Genomic DNA, 19,206 nt, shown 5'->3' with positions numbered 1-19,206 from the left:
AGATATGCAAATGACTCCATATTAGTAGCAGAGAACAGCTCAGACTTGGAACAATTACAGAAGAATGTTCCTGGGCCTCTTTTAAGAGTAGTTTACTCACTATTTCTATGGACACAAATGTTTCCCACAAAGGCGCAAGGCTTGGAGGGCCTCCACTAACAACAGCAATCTGTTGGGGAATGTTATTTTGGCTTGCGAGAGGGTGGTAACTTCTAGGACTGTAAGCACCTTTTTATACTAATACTAACTGATGGAGACTCCAGGCATGGGGGACTAAGAGAGCTTTTATTTGGAAGAAATACGAAAGAATCCACACATTAGAATAATTCACTCTAACATCCAGCATTCAGAGCTAACCAAAATAGAAACGTGAAAGGGGATAACAGGGATTGAGGGTTGGACTGAGGGCAATATCTACCAGTCTCAAGGAGTGGTCCATAGAAGTCAGGGATGGAAGGTCTGAGGGCAACAGACTCACAGGGCACAACTGAGCAGGGAGGTCAACTATAGCAAAGAGGCTGGGTCTTTCTAGTGATATTTATACCTGAAAACTAGCTTCAAGCTAAGGTAATTTCCTGAGAAATAAAGACTTACTAGCCCTTCAGAAGGACCAAAAAAGGATTTCTGAAGTGGTGAATTGTTTTGATGTCCACCCCAAAATGTGTGGATAGGAAGGGTACTTGAGAACACAGTAGGGAATAAAGGGGGCCACAGTCTTGTTTCATCTGTTGGTGAGAACCCATCCTTTGCTTTCTGTTTCAGTAGGAAACTGTGGGGTGGGGGAGGATTGCCTCTTTTAGGCACCCCTTTATCTTTTGTGTTTAGACCATCCACATGTCTGAGGTCTATGTGCCTCATTCAGATACTATCTTTCTGGTGTTTAAGAGGCTAACACAACCTCCAAAGCTGGCATTAGAGGTGCACCATAAATCAACATAAATAAAAAATGCATTGTGGGGGCATCAGGGTGGTTGCACAGTTATTTTATTTTATTATTTATTTCATTTTTATGCTGCCTTTCTCCCTGAAAGGAACCCAAGGGACCCAAGTACTTGCATTACTATGGACGCAAATCTTGACTGGGGTTTCTAATTTATGAAATACAATCTGCAATGTTTTTTCTGCTGTGCTCTCCTATAAAGCAGTTTTATACAGTTATGACAATTGGTCCATCCAGCTCAGCACTGTCTTACCTGATCTCTAGTATCTCTCCTCTGATCTCTATAGGCTGGGTTGCTACACCAAAAGCCACCATAAATGCTGGAACATGTCATTACTTGATTGGTTATCATAAGATGTAAAGATTATGTGATTAACCTTGTTTACATGTGGGAACCAGAAGTAGCAGTTAGTGGCATAAGCAATATACTTTAGTTGTTGAATTATCCTGCCTGTTTACTTTTCAGATACAACAGAATACTTGAGTTCTGAGCATGTGTTGCTAATTTGTATTTATAATTTTTATTTCAGATACAACACAGATCTAGAACATGGAACTAGGTATCTCATGCCTGCTCTTTCTCTCAGCCAGTGTTCCTAGTGGCCTGGCCAGCTTACATTTCATTCTGAAGGTGCTATTATCAAAGGGCAGGCTGGGCCAAATACTCTTATATTATTTAATGGTATATATTGAGCTTGAGAGTGATTAGGGCTGGTGCTAAACAACTGTTGGCCAAAATCCCCTATCACAGTGTATGTCACATAAGTTTATGTATACTTAACTATGTACCAGAGGCACTAAGAAATCCTAAATCACAAAGGTGCATACCAAGACACCAGCATGCCCTAGCTGATGTCTTGATACACAGTGGAACCAAAGCAAAACAGAATCTATGTGAACCAGTCACTTTGCTGGGTCCCCTACATAGTAGCATAACAGAAGCTCTTTACTGGATATAAACATTATGGAACTGCCTAATTCTAATTCCTGCAAGCATAAGTGTACTTACAAGGACTTAAGTACCCAATAGGAGATTCTGTCCATTATGTACAAAATATAGATGGCCAGAAGGATAATGCTAACATTACTAATGCTGACACATGCCTGGTTTCCATTTTGTGCTATGGGCCTCCATGAAGCTACTCACATCATCTGGGAACTGGAAAACAGTGATGCATTATAGCAGTCACATCACTTTCCAGATAGATTCCTACTGATTATGCTAGAGAACTTTACGTTGGAGGACCATATGTGTATAGTTGCTGACCAGCCACAAAAGCACCTCCATAAAAACATGTATAGATACCCCACTTGTTTTTGTTGTTGTGTTTCTCCAAGTCATTTATGACTTATGGTGACTGTAAGGTGAACCTATCATAAGATTTTTACTACCAATCATGATTAATTTGCCCTCACACTGGCAAATTTTGACAGTCTCAATTTTGATTTAAAAAAACAACAACAAAGTGTACAAAGAGCATACATCTTGTTTTAAGCAACCCATATGCCTTATTGTCAAATGCAATTGCAGCTGTTTTGCTGCCAGCCTGCCAAAATTTGATGGCACAGTAACAATGCAACTCCCTGTGATGGGTAGGCTCCAGTGTAATCCACCAATAAGTTGTCAGCCATTGAGGTGCTTCCTATAAAACCACATACAACAAGAGGGTGCTTTTATCACATTTTTATAGCCCCCTATTTCTTCTTATTTCCCTTTCAGTCTTAACCTTTACAAAAGACAGACAACTTATTAATTTGCCAACTGGAAAATTATGCTGCACTAAATCATAAGGTTGTTGCTTCAATAATATCTCCAGAAATACTATCAAGTACTGTGAGAAGGACCAGATGGCACTAGGGAGTGCAAGCTGCAGATTCCCATCTTAACCATTTAACAGTGATAATGATATACAGTACTTATTACAAGCACAAGCGAACTGTTCTATTGCTTAAATATTATTGTTTACTTGTTTGAGTAACTAATAGTTGTCAGTTCTGCATTTATAATAGCACTAGGAATAGGCAAAGGATAAGGTGACAGACCTGCACACTTACATGCAGCCCATCTACAGAAACTGACCACACTGGCAGCCAATTCCAACTTCTACAACTGCAGTAGGACAGGGTCCTCTACTGTACTTCTTGGCAAAAGAACTAATCTAGGAAATGAAAAACAGACTATGTAGTATGAGCAGTTCTACTCTCCAGCACTTTGCCAGATACCAGCATCTACCACCTGATGGAACTCCAGCATCTGCCTCCAGCATCTGATGGCACTGTCTCACACTCCCAAGAGTATAATTATCTCTAGCAAAGTGGTCTGTCTCAACACTGTATGGACCACAGGGTGAATTCCTCAAACAGTTTTCCTGTTTGTTCATACCACTTTAACAAATGCTTATTTGATTCAAATTAAACATAGAAAAAGTTTTTTTATTTGTACATATAAACACAATTTAATGTCAATGCAAAAAAAAAATAACATAAAACATAGCCAATCTATTAAAACATAGCTAATTTGTTTAAAAACAAAACATAGACAATCTATTTAAAGACTTTACAATCTATCTGTACAACAAATGCATCTCACAGGAAATTAGTACATAGAGAGATCTTGTAGCACCTTTGAGACTAACTGAAAGAAATTAGCAGCATGAGCTTTCATAGACTTCAGTGCATCTGCCAAATTCTTTCTTTCAGTTATTCTCAAAGGTTCTATAAGATTTCTCTACGTACTGATTCTCCAGACTAACATGGCTATATTTCTGAATTCTACCTCACAGGAAATCAGTGATATTTAAGGACCAACATGTAAACTCCCTTCACACAGAAGTGGTTCATAGGCTATCTGGGCCTTTTAAAAGGTGTGCATTCATACAATCTACCTCTGCTTATCCGCTTTAATATGTTTCTCTATGATTGTAGAACTGGTCTTACATTACTCCACAAGAATCCAAAGCTTTGTTCCAAGTAGTATTTTGCATCTTTTTTTGCCATTAAATTTATCCAATATTATTAGAAACCTCTTGGAAATGGATAGTGATCAGGGCTGTGTGTACATCACAATTCCAGAACTAAATGGACATTCCTGAAAATCTCTTGTGCATTATTACTGTTGTTGTTGCCCGTAGTAAAAAAGGAAGTTTCTGGCTCTTGTGTGACATCTTGTAAACATCTCAGAAATCAAATCTAAATAGTTCCACTGATTCAGCTGCATTGCTCTGCATCATTGCCTTCTCCACATCTAACAAAACCAGATTATACAAATTAAAAAAGTCACAAGTAGTAGTTCTGCAGACTTCTGAAATTGCAAATATTTAGTTTTTCTTGATTTAGAAGCTGGACTACCTGACAAGCTGAACACAGTGCACTGGACAGTATTTTCCATTAAAAAACAAAAATAAAACAACAGCTAGAGCCAGCCCTAGTGCCGTATCTGTTCTGTCTGCTCAGGACAGAAAGTATACTCAAGAATGTGTCCATCATCCTCTGCAACTGCATATTGCAGAAGATAAGTAATGTTAATCAGGAAGTTTTCTGTTTTACTGTTCTTCTCATGAGCTTCTTATGAGAGATACCTGAGGTCTGTTTTATACAGTTTGAAAACAATCTGACAATTTTAATATTGTCCAAATATGGCTCAAAATATTACTATCAAAAGATTGTATGTATAATCTTCTCTTCAGAGAAAAAAGTTAGAATTCTCAGTGCTGGCAGCTTACAACAAAATCCTATTTCATTTACTTGGAAAATTGTCAAAGAGTATTCCTGAAGTTTCTATTTTCCCCCGGCGTCAAGCTGTTTCCAAGCTCACGTCTGCTCTAAAAAACCTGAAAAAAATAATGAATTGTCAAGTTAGGGGTTTCGTGGAACACTGATGTAGTGGAGTAGATACACAGCAGCCCAATTAAGGCATTCAAAATAGGGTTAACATGAACGCATGAGCAGAAGAAGCAGGGTAGCACCTCTCATTGCCCTCTTCATATGGAGAGCAATATTCAGAAAAGGAGTGGTTGTTTGGTTGTTGGTAAGAACACACTGATCTGTGGAACTAGCCACCTGCTCTGATCCTGAACCAGCTGCCTTACAGACATGTAGCCAGCAGGCTATATCACCACCAGACGTCCAAGGCAGCAGCCAAGGGTTACTGCCCATTTGGTGCCCCTTTGGTGTATTATCGCAGCCAGACATTGTAAACTGAGGGAAAGCTAGAAGTAATGGGCATGAAATTACAGAGGAGAGACTGAACTATTGAGATAACAATTGGAAATGTAAGTGCTGGCTGTGGTTGGCTTGAGACAAGAGGAGGGTTTTAATTGTATCTTTAATATTCCTGAATCCCATCAATACGTTACCAGAGAATTACACTGCACATATATAGGGTACCTATATATAGATATTATCTGCTATAATACTGGTAAACCACCTGGCAGTGAGAGTGGCAGCTTTAAGACTGGACTGTAGTGAGAGCAAATCCTGGTACCATCTAGTTGGCTATAAGGTGTCACCTCAGTGTGAGTAAGGTTATGCCAGAAAAGAGATTCCACCTAAACATTAGGAGGAACTTCCTAACAATAAGAGCTCTTCGACAGTGGAACACACTCCCTCAGAGATTGGTGTAGTCTCCTTCTTTGGAAGTCTTTAAACAGAGGCTGGATGGCCATCTGTCAGTGGTACTTTGATTGTGAGTTCCTGCATGGCAGAGTCTGGACTGGATGGCCCTTTTGGTCTCTTCCAACTCTATGATTCTATGATAATCAGCTACTCAGCTCTATAAACTTGGTATGTACAAACTGGGAATCAGTTTTGTGATTCTAGAGCATGTCAGTGTGTTGTTAATTGCCATAGTCAACTATGTAACCTGTATTTATTGCTGACATTAGCATAATACACAAAGGAAATGGAGCAGCAAATCGAGTTGTCCAAGTCAAGATTTGGCAATGGTAGGGTGATGTGCCATTACAGAGGAAGGAAAGAAAGATATTTAATACCTATCTTACTTTCCAGTCATCCTGCAACCCTTGGGAACTTGGGAGAGTGAAGTAAGCCACCCAAAAAACCTTACCTTGCTCCTTTGTAATGCCAGGTCAGTAAAAATAAAGTGCATATATGATCTCGTTACTCATGGAGAGGCTGCTTTGGTATGCTTTACAGAAACTTGGCTGGGAGATGATAGTGGCCCAACACGGGTGCAGGCTCTCCCATCAGGGTACTGTGTTAGTGAGCAGGTGAGGGAAAGTGGGGTGGGGGGAGTAGCTGTGGTCTATAAAGACCATCTTTACCTGACCAGAGTACCTGTTAGGCAGCTGAACCGTACTGAGTGTGTATGCCTAAGCCTGAAGACCAGAGATAAACTGAGGATTCTTTTAGTGTACAGTCCACCCTGTTGTCTAACAGACTCCCTGGCCAACTCACAGAACTGGTCTTGGAATTGGTGTTGGAGTGACTCAGAATTTTGATCTTCGGTGATTTCAACATCCCATTTGAGACCAGTCTATTTGGTGCTGCTCAGGAGTTCGTGGCATCCATAACAAACATGAGCCTATCCCAATTGGTTTCAGGGCCCACATATACAGCAGGTCACACCCTTGATGCTATTTTCAGTTTGGAGCATACAGATCTGTGGGTGAAGGTGATTAATACCTCCAAGTTGTCAGAGACATATCATTTTCTGGTCAGAGTTAGCATCACTACAACTATCTGCCCCTGCAGGGGTTGTGGACCTATTAAGATGTTCTATCCTTGAAGTCTAATGGATCCTTTAGGATTCTGGAAAGCCTTAGACGGTTTTATGGCTGGTACCACCGATGATCCTGTTGAATTCCTGGTCAACAGACAGAATCAAGACCTGACTAGAGCTATTGACTGATCACTGCCTAATGTCCTTTCCAAGCCGTTACTAATTGGGCCCTTGAAATACAGGGAACATCAGGGAGCTTACATGAGAAGAACAGTGACTAGAACACAGATGGTGGAAAACTTACACCTGACAAGACACACTATAGAGAACATCTTTGTTATATAAGGTGTCAATACATGCAGTGAAAAAACTTTCTACTCTGCCCATATTGCACTTGTGAATTTGTGTCCAGCCAAACTGTGCAGAGTGGTGAGAGGTTTAACTCAAGCACTGTCCTCCCTGAATCCAGTACTAGAACCTTCAGCACTACACTATGGTGCTCTTAATGATCACTTCACAGATAAAGTGTCGTGATTAAGAGCCGATTTAGATGCCATCATTATAGCAGAAGTTGACAATAATATGTTTCCTATGCAGGCTTCATCAGGTGACAGTCGGCTTGTATCTTTCAGTGCCAAACAATGAACATCACACAAACGCAAACCACAAAACTTTATTCAACTGGAGAACCAAGTTCCTATATACAAGCCCAAACCAGAAAACATTATTCAGCTGGGAAACCAAGTTCAGACCGGAGAGATAGGACTCACCTGACTGTTTCTTATCCAAGGCCATTATTACCTGCATATAAATATTTTCAAATCCTGCTAGCTGTAAGTCCTCATTCTTACTCCTACACTCTGTTTATCCTCCCTGTGAAATTCCTTAAACTGTATAATCAGATTCCAGCTTTGATAAGCAGATTGAATCAGCTTGTATATGGGACTGCATGTTATTTAAGGGAGACTGTGTCAAGAGAATATAAGTATGTCAGCTGGGGGGGAAAGCAACCACCAGCTAGAGACTTGTGTCAGCAGGAAAAGATTTTGCTCCCTCTATGGCCTGGTACAGACGGGACTATTGGGTGCCCTCGTCACATGCTAGGGGTTGGCCAAGGGCACTCCGCCCACACGTGCCTCAACCCTAGCACGTGACGAGGACGTAACAATGGCGACGCCCTGTACAGGTGGGCACCGCCATTGTTACGTGCAGGACGCCTAGATTTTGCACGTCGCTGCACCATTATGACGTCGTGAATGTGCTATTGGTGCACTGCAGCGTCATATTTGCACCGAAAGAAGTCCCATGGTCTGGGGGTTGCAGATTCCCCACGGAGCAAAACTAGGTGCCGGCAGACCGCCATTTCTGGGCGGTCTGTACTGGGCCTGTGTTAGCAATCAGGTGTGCTTATTTGGTGCCAAGTAGGAGACTCAATGGCCCGTTACAAACGGGGCAGGAAAGTATGTGTTCAGCACGTACTAGGGTTAGAAAGGGGCATCTCTTTCAGACGCCCCTAACCCTAGTACGGACTGAGTCCGTACAAAATGGCGGCGGCCGTTCCATACGGCCACCGCTATCTTAACATAGCGGACGCGCTGCGTCCGCACGTCGCACCCCACAAATGCCGTGAGTGCGCGCTTCAGCACTTGCGGCGTCTCTTCCGGGACGCAGGAAGGAGCGCGATTCTCGCGCTCTTTCTTTGCAGCGTCCGGGAACCGCACCATTTGGCTGCCACGGTTCCCGGATGCTGCAACCGGCGGAGGCAGCAGACCGCCGCTTTTCGGTGGTCTGTAACCCGCCATAATATGCAGTATATAGTTTGAAACTAAGCCAGAATCTTATTCTACGTATAGTATGTAGGATTATGACTGAAAACTTACAACTACCAGGCTTTGAAAAGTTTTCTATGTCTTGGCTAAAAAACAAGTGAGGTAGTTTCTTTCTTTCTGGTCTGTAGGAACTTGGCTCCCAAGTTGTGCAATGTTTTGTAGTTTGGAGCTTATATAGCAACAGCAATACCAGCTTCATTTATATATCACTTCATACCACCTAAGCCGTATCTAAGCAGTTTACAACTGTAAGCTAATTGTGGTTTACAACTGTAAGCAAAGAGCAGTGGTTAAATGCCTGTACTGCAGCCACTCATTCACAAACCATAAGGCTGCGAGTTCAGTACCAACAAAGGGCTTGCATCCTTCTAAGGTTGCTAAAATGAGTACCCAGATTTTGGGGGCAATTAGCTTACACTTTGTAAACCGCTTAAGGAGTGCTGAAGTACAATGATAAGCGGTATAGAAATATATTTGGTATTGCTATTGCTATTGCCCTCAACAAGCTGGGTACTCATTTTAGCAACCTCAGAAGGATGCAAGCCTGATTCAAGCCTGAGCCCCTGGCTGGTGTTGAACTCTCAACATTATGGTTTGTCAATGAGTGGTACAGGCATTTAACCACTGCGCCAACAGGGCATATAGGTTTCTGTTTAGGTGTGTACACCATTTTGGACAGAGTGGCACCAAAAGATTCATGCAGATTAACACCTGGTGAAGACTTCATGGGAAACACGTTACTATCTGGATGTCTAGTGTGCTTCTATTGTATAAGGGAAAAGAACGATCCATAATAGACGCCTTCCAGATGCTATTGGACTACAACTGCCATCAGCCCTAGGCAGCACAACCATAGGTCTCCAAGTAATACTCCTCCATACCATCTGAACTGAGAACACAGACAACAAAATGCAGGCCTATGACTAACAGCTTCAACTTTTTTCTCCTGTATGGTTTTTAACACCTCACCTGATGAAGAAGCCAGTGGAGATTTGAAAGCTTGCAACATGTATACTGTGCATTTTAGTTGTACCAATAAAGGTATCACTGTTTGGTGGATTTTTGATGTCATTGGATCGGCATAACCATACATTTCATACATTTGAAAATTAGGGATCAAAGACTTGATTGTGATAGATATTGTCATAGGGATGAGCTACAACCTGAGTTCCTCCTGCATGGTCCCAGGCATATCCAGATAACTAGATTACACTGTGATTCATATGCACTGAAGAAACATAATAACCAAGTCAAAGGCCCATTTGAGATACCCAATAAAGAAAATATTTATATTTAATATTTACCTTTCAGAATTTCTAGCACTTCATAAGATGCATCATCTTTTAGACACTCATAGAGACTTTGGGCAGTTCCATTATTTTGCTCAGAGTCCCTCCATTTCCGCAACATCATACATTTATATATATTGACATCTTCATCCTTTGCCTCAATCTGCTCGATATCTTCAACAGACAACTTAAGACATTGAATACCAATTACTTTCCAGTCTTTACCCATCTTCTTTGCAAGAATCATCAGCTGCTGATCAGTTAACACTATTTTAGTTTTAACACCATCTAAAATACAAAAAAGTTACATAGTTATTGCTTTTGCTTTTCCAATGAGGAGGCTGTTTATTTAGCAGAAGTTACTTAACAGGGCTTTCTTTTCCCTGTAACTTTAGGAGAAATTGGAAGACTAGGCTTGGTGAATCAAGAATCCAACTTTATTTGGGGAAGAAAATGTATTTCTGTCTCCCAATCTGACAGAGCAGAATCTGGACAGAATGGTAGCCATTGAGCCATGAGCTCACATATTCCAATATAGGACTTTATTGCACTGCAACTGGTGCGCAATGTACCTCTTCCAAATTGTGCTCAAATTCAGAAATTACGCTGATTTTATCACACTAACATATTCCACAATGGCTTCCTGTTCCCTCCAGTGTTGAATAAGGTGCTTTGGCAGCAATTTTTTCCAATTCTGAAGCTTCCGATTTGGAAAAAATGACTGCCGAAGCAACTTATGGAGCCCGAATTCAACACTGGAGGGAATGGGAAGCTGTTTTGAGGAAAATATCCATGTGATAAAATCATCGTAATGTCTGAATATAAGCCCAATTTGGAAAAGGTAAGTCAGGCACCAGAAGTGATGCAATAAAGTCCGTAGTTTGCCAAGGATGCAAAATCTGGGAAAATTTCATGAAGCCAACAAATGTGACAGAAGTCTAAATTTCTAGATGTCATTCAGTAATTTATGGCTTCCTGCAGGTAAACAACTGTTCCCAGTCTTTGCTACATAACCCACTCCCCAGTCTCTTGACCTCTTAAGAAACAAAATATGCTGTGTAACCTTCACAGTGTCAGCTTATTCTTTTGAAAGAATTTCCCTAGCACCCAAGATACACAAATAAAAGATGCAAGCCTTTTTAAAGTTAGCACATGCGAAGCTACTTTAAGTTCCCTTTCATTACTTTTCTCATACAAGAAGGGCATTCAATTATCATTTGTGATACATCTTTTCATCTAGGCAGCACGCAGGGACAGCGGCAATTGACTCCTCCTAGGGAGATATTCTCTTCCTCCACCTCCCAATTTCTTATACTACATAATGGGCGGGGAGTGGGGACAGAAATCTTGAAGTAATGAGAACAACAGAACAGCAACATACCAACAAACAAAAACATACAACATACAAAGACTGGACAAAGAGGAAGAAGGGCAGAGGAGATCTCCTGATGATGCCCTGAGTTTGTACAAGAACCATTTCTGTGGGTTATGGAACAGATTAGCGGTCTTTGACAGAAATGAAAGATCTAAATGCAGAACATTTTCTGCATGAAACACACACAAGCCAGGATTGCAGAACAATGGCTTCAAATATGAAACCCTCTAACTGAATGTAGTGGACACCAGGGGGGGGAAAGGGTTGAAGGTATATGTTATTTAAGGCACCCATTATCTAGATTTTAAAAGGCAGGAACATGAAAACCATCCACTAATCAATCTGTTACCAATTAGTTTTATTCCCAGCTGAGAGTCTGTAACATTCATGTGGGTTGTGCAATGCTACACCTTTCACAAAGTTCGACACAACTAGATGGAGAGTAATGATAGCAGTAACAGTCCTCTGTACAATTGTATCAGAGTTGAGACTGTAGTCTCAAGTGTTATTGATGACTACTACTTGCTTTTTTTAAGTTTCTGATGTTAAGCCTCTCACATATAACTTCACTGTTGATGTTCTAATACATTTTAATATATCTTTGATTAAACATTAGATTTTATTGCAGAACACAGCAGGTTATGGCAAATATCTATGATTGTTCACTAACTGAGCAGACATATCAAAGACTGGTTCTTCCCTAGCAAGATGTACACTATTCTCAGTAGGTCCATATGAATTTCACTCTTCTGATCACTGTCCATATTACAACTCACATTAAGATTTAATCCTCCTTTAGCGCTACAGACCACAGGAAATATAAACAGAAATAATTTCTCACCTGCAGCAGTACCAATGTAGTGTAGTGCAATAAATGCCATTGAGCAAAACTACATCATGATCAAACTATGACAGGGAAAGGCACTAGTAGTATACAGAATTCAAAAGAAGGTACTCCTCTTGTGGACGATTTTTTTAATAACCATACTAACCACGACCTTTAATTTAGGCCAATCACCCCATAATATTAATATGTTACTTAAAACTTGCACCAAGAGGCAAACTCATGTTCTCCAGATGTTTTAGGCTACATTATTATTATTATTAACTATAATACCTATTTATTATTATTAATTATTTTCAAAGGAGATATCACAAATGCTCTGCATAAAGATCTTATTGCTACACAGTTAGAAATAGAACGTGGAAAACTTTGGAACATCTTTCACTTCAAAGTATGCCAGACTTCATGTGGAGAACCACGTTTTCAGAAGAAAAAAACACCTGTAGAATTAGAATGGCTAGAGGTGAAATTTAAAAATATACTTTTGCCAGTCTGGGCTCCTTTCATTGCATTAACAACTTAGGAAGATTCATGGGGTGGTTCACCATCACATCAGTAATCAGTTTAGGCTTCATTGTTTTAAGTTGGTTATACTTTATGTAAGGTTTATGCATACAGCTGATTTTAGAATTAATGTTAGTATTACTTGGCTGACTGTGTTGTGATTTGTCATCTTGTTTTTTCTCGTTTTGTTTTAGTTTAGCCCTGAATTTATTCTCTGCTCCAAGTGACTCAGGAAATGACTTATCCCAGGCAGCCCTTCTTATGAGATTTTTTAGCTGAAGTTGCAAGTGGATCTAATGTGGGACCCCATGCATGCGACCCATCTGCTCTACCACTGCAGTATTAAATACAAACTTAAGCTGATTATTTGCTAAGTATGGTGAGTCCTGCTCAGGATTCTAGCCATCTATGCCTTTTTCCACTTATAACACACCTTTGCATCTCTCTCCTCCATACAACAGACACTCAGCTTTGTGTGACCACTGAGCTGTGGGAAGAGGATTAATAATAATGTATACTTAAAACTTGTGTATAATTACAGCGCTTTAGAAATAAAGTTTAATAATAATAATAATAATAATAATAATAATAAATTTTATTTATATACCGCCTTTCCAACAGATCAAAGCGGTTTATAAAAATGCATAAACAATTACATGAACAATTACATAATACATAAATAATTATAAATTCATCCCCTTACCTTAACTAAATACAGTTAAATTAATCAAAATACAGTTAACATCAAAGTACAGTTTAATTAATTGCATTCAAATATATAAAAATATACTCTCCCCTACCAGCCAAATGGACTGGCCCTCGCCCTTGCTCCCCCCGAAGCGGCTCCCCCAGAGGGGCAACTATTATTAATCTCTTAGGAATTTCCCTCTTAAATATTTATTGTACTTTTTGCAAACTCTGTGATTTTGCAAAGTATACTAATAACTCCCTCTTATTTCAATGTTACCTCATTTCTGTTCTGATCTATTCAGTGTGAGTTAACTAACTGAGTAATAATAATTAATGGGAGAGACTGAGAAAGTCATATGCCAAGACTGCTGCCACACCGCAGAATTAATGCAATTTAACATGGGTTTAGCTGTCATGGCTCCATCCTATGGAATCCTCAGATTTGTAGTTTGTTGGAGCACTAGAGCTCTCTGACAGAGAAAACTAAATATCTCACAAAACTACAAATCCTAGAATTCCATAGCATTAAGCCATGGCAGTTAAAGCAGTGTCAAACTGCATTATTTCTGCAGAGCAGATGCAGCCTACGTCTAGTTAGAACTGCCCTATACTGTCAAAAGTTGTCTTTCTGTATTGGTTTAGAAGTATGGAAATGATCAAGCATCTCCCTCTAGTGGTCACTTGTGAAGCACAGTAAAGCTACATACAAAGGCGAAGATCTCTTGCACATTTACACAGTTACAGCCCTTCCTATCCACAGATTTCTTGTGCAAGGATTCAGACATCCACAGCTTGAAAAGATTTTTAAAAATATCTAAATTCTGAAAAGCAAATCCTGATTTTGCCATTTTACCATTTTACTATACATTGTATATAATGGGACTCAATCATCCTGGATTTTGGTATCCATGAAGGGTCCTGGAACCAAACCCCAGTGGATACCAAGGGCCCAGTGTATAGCATTTTGGTACCACTAAATTGCCATGGCTGCATCCTACAGCATTGTGGGATTTGGTGAGGCACTAGAGCTCTCTGGCAGAAAATTCTAAATATCTCACAAAATCACAAATCCCAGCATTCCATAAGGTGAAATCACAAAATTATGATATAATTGTGTAGCGTTAAAGAGACCTAAATTTATGCATATGAAGACTATTCAGATAACTTTTTCCACATTCAGATCGTATGTCTTTTAAAGCCCTATACAAATACAAATGAATGATTTTTACAATTGAAGTTGTCATTATATGTTTACTAATTAAAAATGAAACATTAATATGTCACAGAATGGGCTTGTTGAAGAGTCACTACATAATATTTTTATCTTAACTACATAAAAATCTTTACCTGGAACAGCATCACCCTTTAGCCGTTTATTGCAAAGCTCATCTCCTGAAAGACTGGTACTGGATTTTCGTCTCTTGACGCCTAAGGAAAACAAAGTAAAGGACATAGCATCCAAGTTTTCCATTTTGAGAAGCCTTCTAAACATAGCCAAGTGGGCTTGTATCTATAGTTCAGGATACTACTGCACCAGGCCCCTTTGCTTGTCCAGGGAGAGGGGCAGCTGATTGTCTTCCTACCATATGGTCACCTCTACATGTTGGTCCACAAGGACAGAACTACAGGGGAGCAAAGTGAGGTTATTGTCACCTTAATAAAATTTTTGCTCCTCCAAATGAAATTGTTCTTCAGTTCCCAAATACATAACATAGCAGTAATTCAGAACATCAATCAGAAATTAGAAATCACAGAAGGTAAAATAATATTTCTAACAATAATAGCAGCGAGAATGACTCTGGCAAGATACTGGAAAGTAGAAGGAACACCATCGATTGAAGAATGGAAATGAAAATATTTGATTTTTTTGAAATGGATAAATTGGCTTATTAAACAAGACACCAATCTTTACAAATTTTTTTATAAAGAATGGCAACCATGGATTAAATATCTGGAAAATAAATGAGTAGCTCCGACAGACTGAGTCGATGTTGAATTGGTAGGGACAGAAGAGATGAAAAATATTTAATTAATTGTATCTATGTCTTGTTGTGGATATAAATATTTAGATATATAAATAGGAATAGGATTAGAAACCATTGGGGGAAGTATATTTATTCTGGGAGAGAGATGTTGTTTTCCAGATCTAATGAAATTACAATTCTAGTTGAAATGAAAGATTTAATACATTAGTCACCTATGGATTATACATAAGAGAATGATTAAAAGTGAGTAGATAATTATCTTTTTTTTCTTAATTATTGGTTCTAATGTGACAACTTTGGAAGTGCAAGTTTGAACAGTTCTGAATATGTATTGAATGGATTAGTTAATTACATAAACAAGTTTATTTTTTAAATAATATATATATATATATATATATATATATATATATATATAGGATTTTAATGTATGTGAATAAAAATTAAAAATAATTAACAATAATAAATATTAAAAAATTTAAAAAGAACATCAATTAAGCATTTAGAATTACAGTTTTGATATTCCAGGAAAAAGTAAAGGCAAAGTGACCAAAGGCATGTGAACACAGCAAACATGAATGAATGATGTGAATGATTTGCAATGTCTCATTCTCTGCCATGCTAGAAATTTAAAAGCTGAAGGAAGATTTTATTTGGAGAGATAATATACTCATTTTGTACACCCCTGCTAGTTCCAGAAGACAAAAAAACCTCCTTTTGGAAAGTATGGTGACTGCAAATGGAGGAAAGGGGAAATTTTAACTAAATTATACTTAAAATTTAACTAAAATTTTAACTGATTTTATATAGGGTGCGTGTTTTAATTATGTTTTAACTTTTGTATGTTTTATATTAAGTTTATAGTGTTTTAACTAGATGACTTTAATTGTTTTAACATTTTTACTGTAAAGTTATTTTTTTAAAAAAAATTATAGTGTGAGCTGCCTTGAGTCCCTTTCTTTGAGAGAAAGGCAGCATAAAAATGAAATTAAATAAATAAATAAATTAGGCCTGTACAAACAAAAGTGCTATCTGGTCATGCTGCAAAATCCTTAAAGATCAAAATTAAGACCTGACTTTGGGAGAAACATACAATACAAATTCAAATGCGGAAACAAGCTAAATAAACCACCATGCTGAGAGTTGCAATAACAGTTCCTATTAAATGAGTAAGATGAATGCAAATACAGAGTGCAGCTGACATTGTGCCTCGTATATGGTTTTACATAACTTACCATTACAGATTCTTTTTGGCTTGTTGTTATTCTGACTAGGTACAGTCCAGTCACCTGATAAACAGATATTTTTAAAAGAATTAAAGCCTACTGTACAGTCATCTGCACTGTTAACAAATATTTCACCTGGAAATATTACTGTATATCCCATTCTCAGGAAAGCATGAACAAAACAGTTCCAATGAGTTCTTACAATTTTCCCACTTGGACACTTTTAGTCACCAAAAAAGCTTCATCTTGCTGATTGCACAGCAAGCAAATGATGGTCATTCAGGCTTTTAAAGTCCATTTTCCATTATAACATTTTTTAAAAAAACTGAAATTCATGTTCTAGAACTTAAAACAGCAGAGATTTTTTTAAACAACTATAAAGCACATAAATATATAGATTCATTACTAAATATTAGAATCTATAACCACATCCTGCAGTGTTTTTGAAAGATGTTTACAGTTAAATGGATTTACAGTGCTCCAGAAAGTATCCAAGGAAGCTTCCCCCAAACTCTCATGTGGAGTGGTATCAGTTTTTTTGTTTTGGTGCAGAGCACTGAAGAATAAGAAAAAGCATCACACATTTATCTCACACTGTTTCTAACTGTTCCACCAATAAACCTCCTTGCACAATAATCAGCCTAATTCTAATAACAAATAGTAGCTGGTTAAGTCATAGCTACTTGTGAGGCCTTGCTTTCAGACCTTTCATCTCTGTCAAATGGCCATGTTCGCCATATTCTGCATGCTATTGAAAATACCTAAAAAAGAATGAATGCATTTTTTCTCCTTTCACATCCGTAAGTTCTATAAGTCCACTTGGGCAAACATTTTCCTATACCTACAGATGATCTTAGTGCATACTTGCAACATTTCACAGATAAATAAGGAGATAAGTGGTCAAGCAATATTAACATATGGTCAAGATGGTAAAGGTTATGAATGAGAAAGAACACACTGCAGCACTCTGCTTTTGCCAGAGCCTATGGGAAAGGGCAAGTTTCCACCCTTTTCTCTTCTCTGCTACGAAAGGTTAAGTGGTAGTTTAAGAAGTTATAATTCTAATTCAAAGATATAGCCATGTTAGTCTGTAGAATCAGTATGTAGAGAGATCTTGTTGTACCTTTGAGACAAGAAAGAAGCTTTCATAGACTTAAGTCTACTTCCTCACATGCATTTGGTGGAGTTGAAAGCCTGGGACAGACCTATATATGGCATTGGTGTATGAGAATATCAATTCAAATTCAAAATCATTTGTGTATGGAAATGAAGTGGCAAGTCCAGTTTTAACTATGGTTGTTTGTGAGCGAAGGCATTGGAAAATAGCCTTTGTTCATGGAGATGAAGTGGCAAGCCCAATGAATTATATTTTTCCAGTTAATTATATAATTGTCAGTTAATTATATAATTACAATTATGTGTGAAATAAGGTGAGGCAGAAGCCACCAGGCATATTTACCTTGTCTTCATTATAATAAACATAGATCTATTATTAGACCAAAATCAGTATGTCTGAACTGGGCCAATGCTTCTACATCATGTTCAAAGACCTCTTTACTGCTTGAATATTAGGCAATAGCATTCCTTACTTTTTTACTTTATTTTATTTATATCATGCCTTTATCCCAACATGGGAACCAAGGTGGCAGCATGGGATCCATATCAACCTTCTTCAGTCTGATATGCTCTAGGTCCTATTATCCCCAGATAATATGGCCATTGTAGATCTAGAGGACACTGGGTTGCAATAGCTACTGTAGTAAGCATGGTCCTACAGAGAAACTGTAAATAGGGAAATTAGCCTGGACATCTGCACTGTGCATAGAACATTACAGCACAGACTAAAATTGATATGAAGAAGCAACTTATGAGGGACACTTGTTTCAGTCATCCAGGACCAGGCTGGCAATTGTTAATCAGAAGACTTTTTTGTCTAGAACAGTGGTTCCCAACCTGTGGGTCGGGACCCCTTTGGGGGTTGAATGACCCTTTCATGGGGGTCGCCTAAGACCACTGGAAAACACCTATTTAATTACAGTTATGAAGTAGCAACAAAAATAATTTCATGGGTTTGGGTCAGCACAACATGAGGAACTGTATTAAAGGGTCACGGCATTAGGAAGGTTGGGAACCACTGGTCTAGAATGATACACCGTCAGAGTTTAAAACAGCATTAAATCTGGCTGGCCTATCCAGATGGTTTTAAAATTATTAGTTGTTAAATTATGAATTGATTGTTTTAAATATGTATGCTCTTTTAACTGATTATGTACAGTATTTTAATTAATGTTCATGTTTTAACTGTGTTATGTGATTATTGATTGCTGTATTTTAATCTGTTGTTCCCCACTTGGAACCATAGAGTGCCAGATAAGAAATAATAGTAATGATAATAGTTGTTGTTAACTGAGAATTGACAAAACATTGAGGTATACTTCACAGCATGGCATACCTATATATAAAAAACCATAGGCTTTCTGTGAGAACTGAATGGGTTTCAAATTTTCTACCTCTTGATCGACAGTGGAGAGAGGAGAAGCTTGCTGTAGTTATTCCACTTCTCCTTTTTCAGAACTGTTGCAGTTTCCATTTCTAACTTTGTGGGGCAATCTTTATAAAAAGTCTCAAAATCCATGCCACTATAATCCTCCTGGATACTCTCACTCTGGGGGCCTGCCACAGTAGTGAAGGAGGTGGGCTGGGTTTTTTGTTTTGTTTTGTTTTGTTTTGTTTGTTTTGTTTTGCACACCAATAAAGCTTCATTTATGCCAATGGCACTGTCTCATCTTGACCACCCTTGAATCTATTTTAGCATGATAGCCCCCATCAAGCCCCCAAATCAATATA

At 38.5% G+C, this 19,206-nt stretch overlaps 1 protein-coding gene across 1 annotated transcript in view; it reads right to left on the bottom strand.

Moving 5' to 3' along the window:
- Positions 1 to 3,462: 3,462 nt before the first annotated feature.
- LOC149318067 (uncharacterized) overlaps positions 3,463 to 19,206 on the bottom strand; it is a 28,147-nt gene continuing 12,403 nt past the window's right edge. The window contains exons 11-15 of the mRNA XM_089507703.1: positions 16,369 to 16,422; positions 14,499 to 14,579; positions 12,895 to 12,948; positions 9,754 to 10,026; positions 3,463 to 4,770 (exon numbers count right to left, since the gene is read on the bottom strand). Of these exons, the coding sequence (XP_089363829.1) occupies positions 4,751 to 4,770; positions 9,754 to 10,026; positions 12,895 to 12,948; positions 14,499 to 14,579; positions 16,369 to 16,422 (482 nt within the window). The 3' untranslated portion in view covers positions 3,463 to 4,750. The remainder of the gene's footprint in view (positions 4,771 to 9,753; positions 10,027 to 12,894; positions 12,949 to 14,498; positions 14,580 to 16,368; positions 16,423 to 19,206) is intronic.

This window comes from Sceloporus occidentalis, unplaced genomic scaffold, assembly GCF_023333645.1.
Source record: "Sceloporus occidentalis isolate IW3139 unplaced genomic scaffold, rSceOcc1.0.p SCAF_2, whole genome shotgun sequence".
Classification (NCBI taxonomy): domain Eukaryota; kingdom Metazoa; phylum Chordata; class Lepidosauria; order Squamata; family Phrynosomatidae; genus Sceloporus; species Sceloporus occidentalis.
Note: the sequence above shows the minus strand (reverse complement) of the source record. Positions and strands in the feature narration are given on the sequence as shown.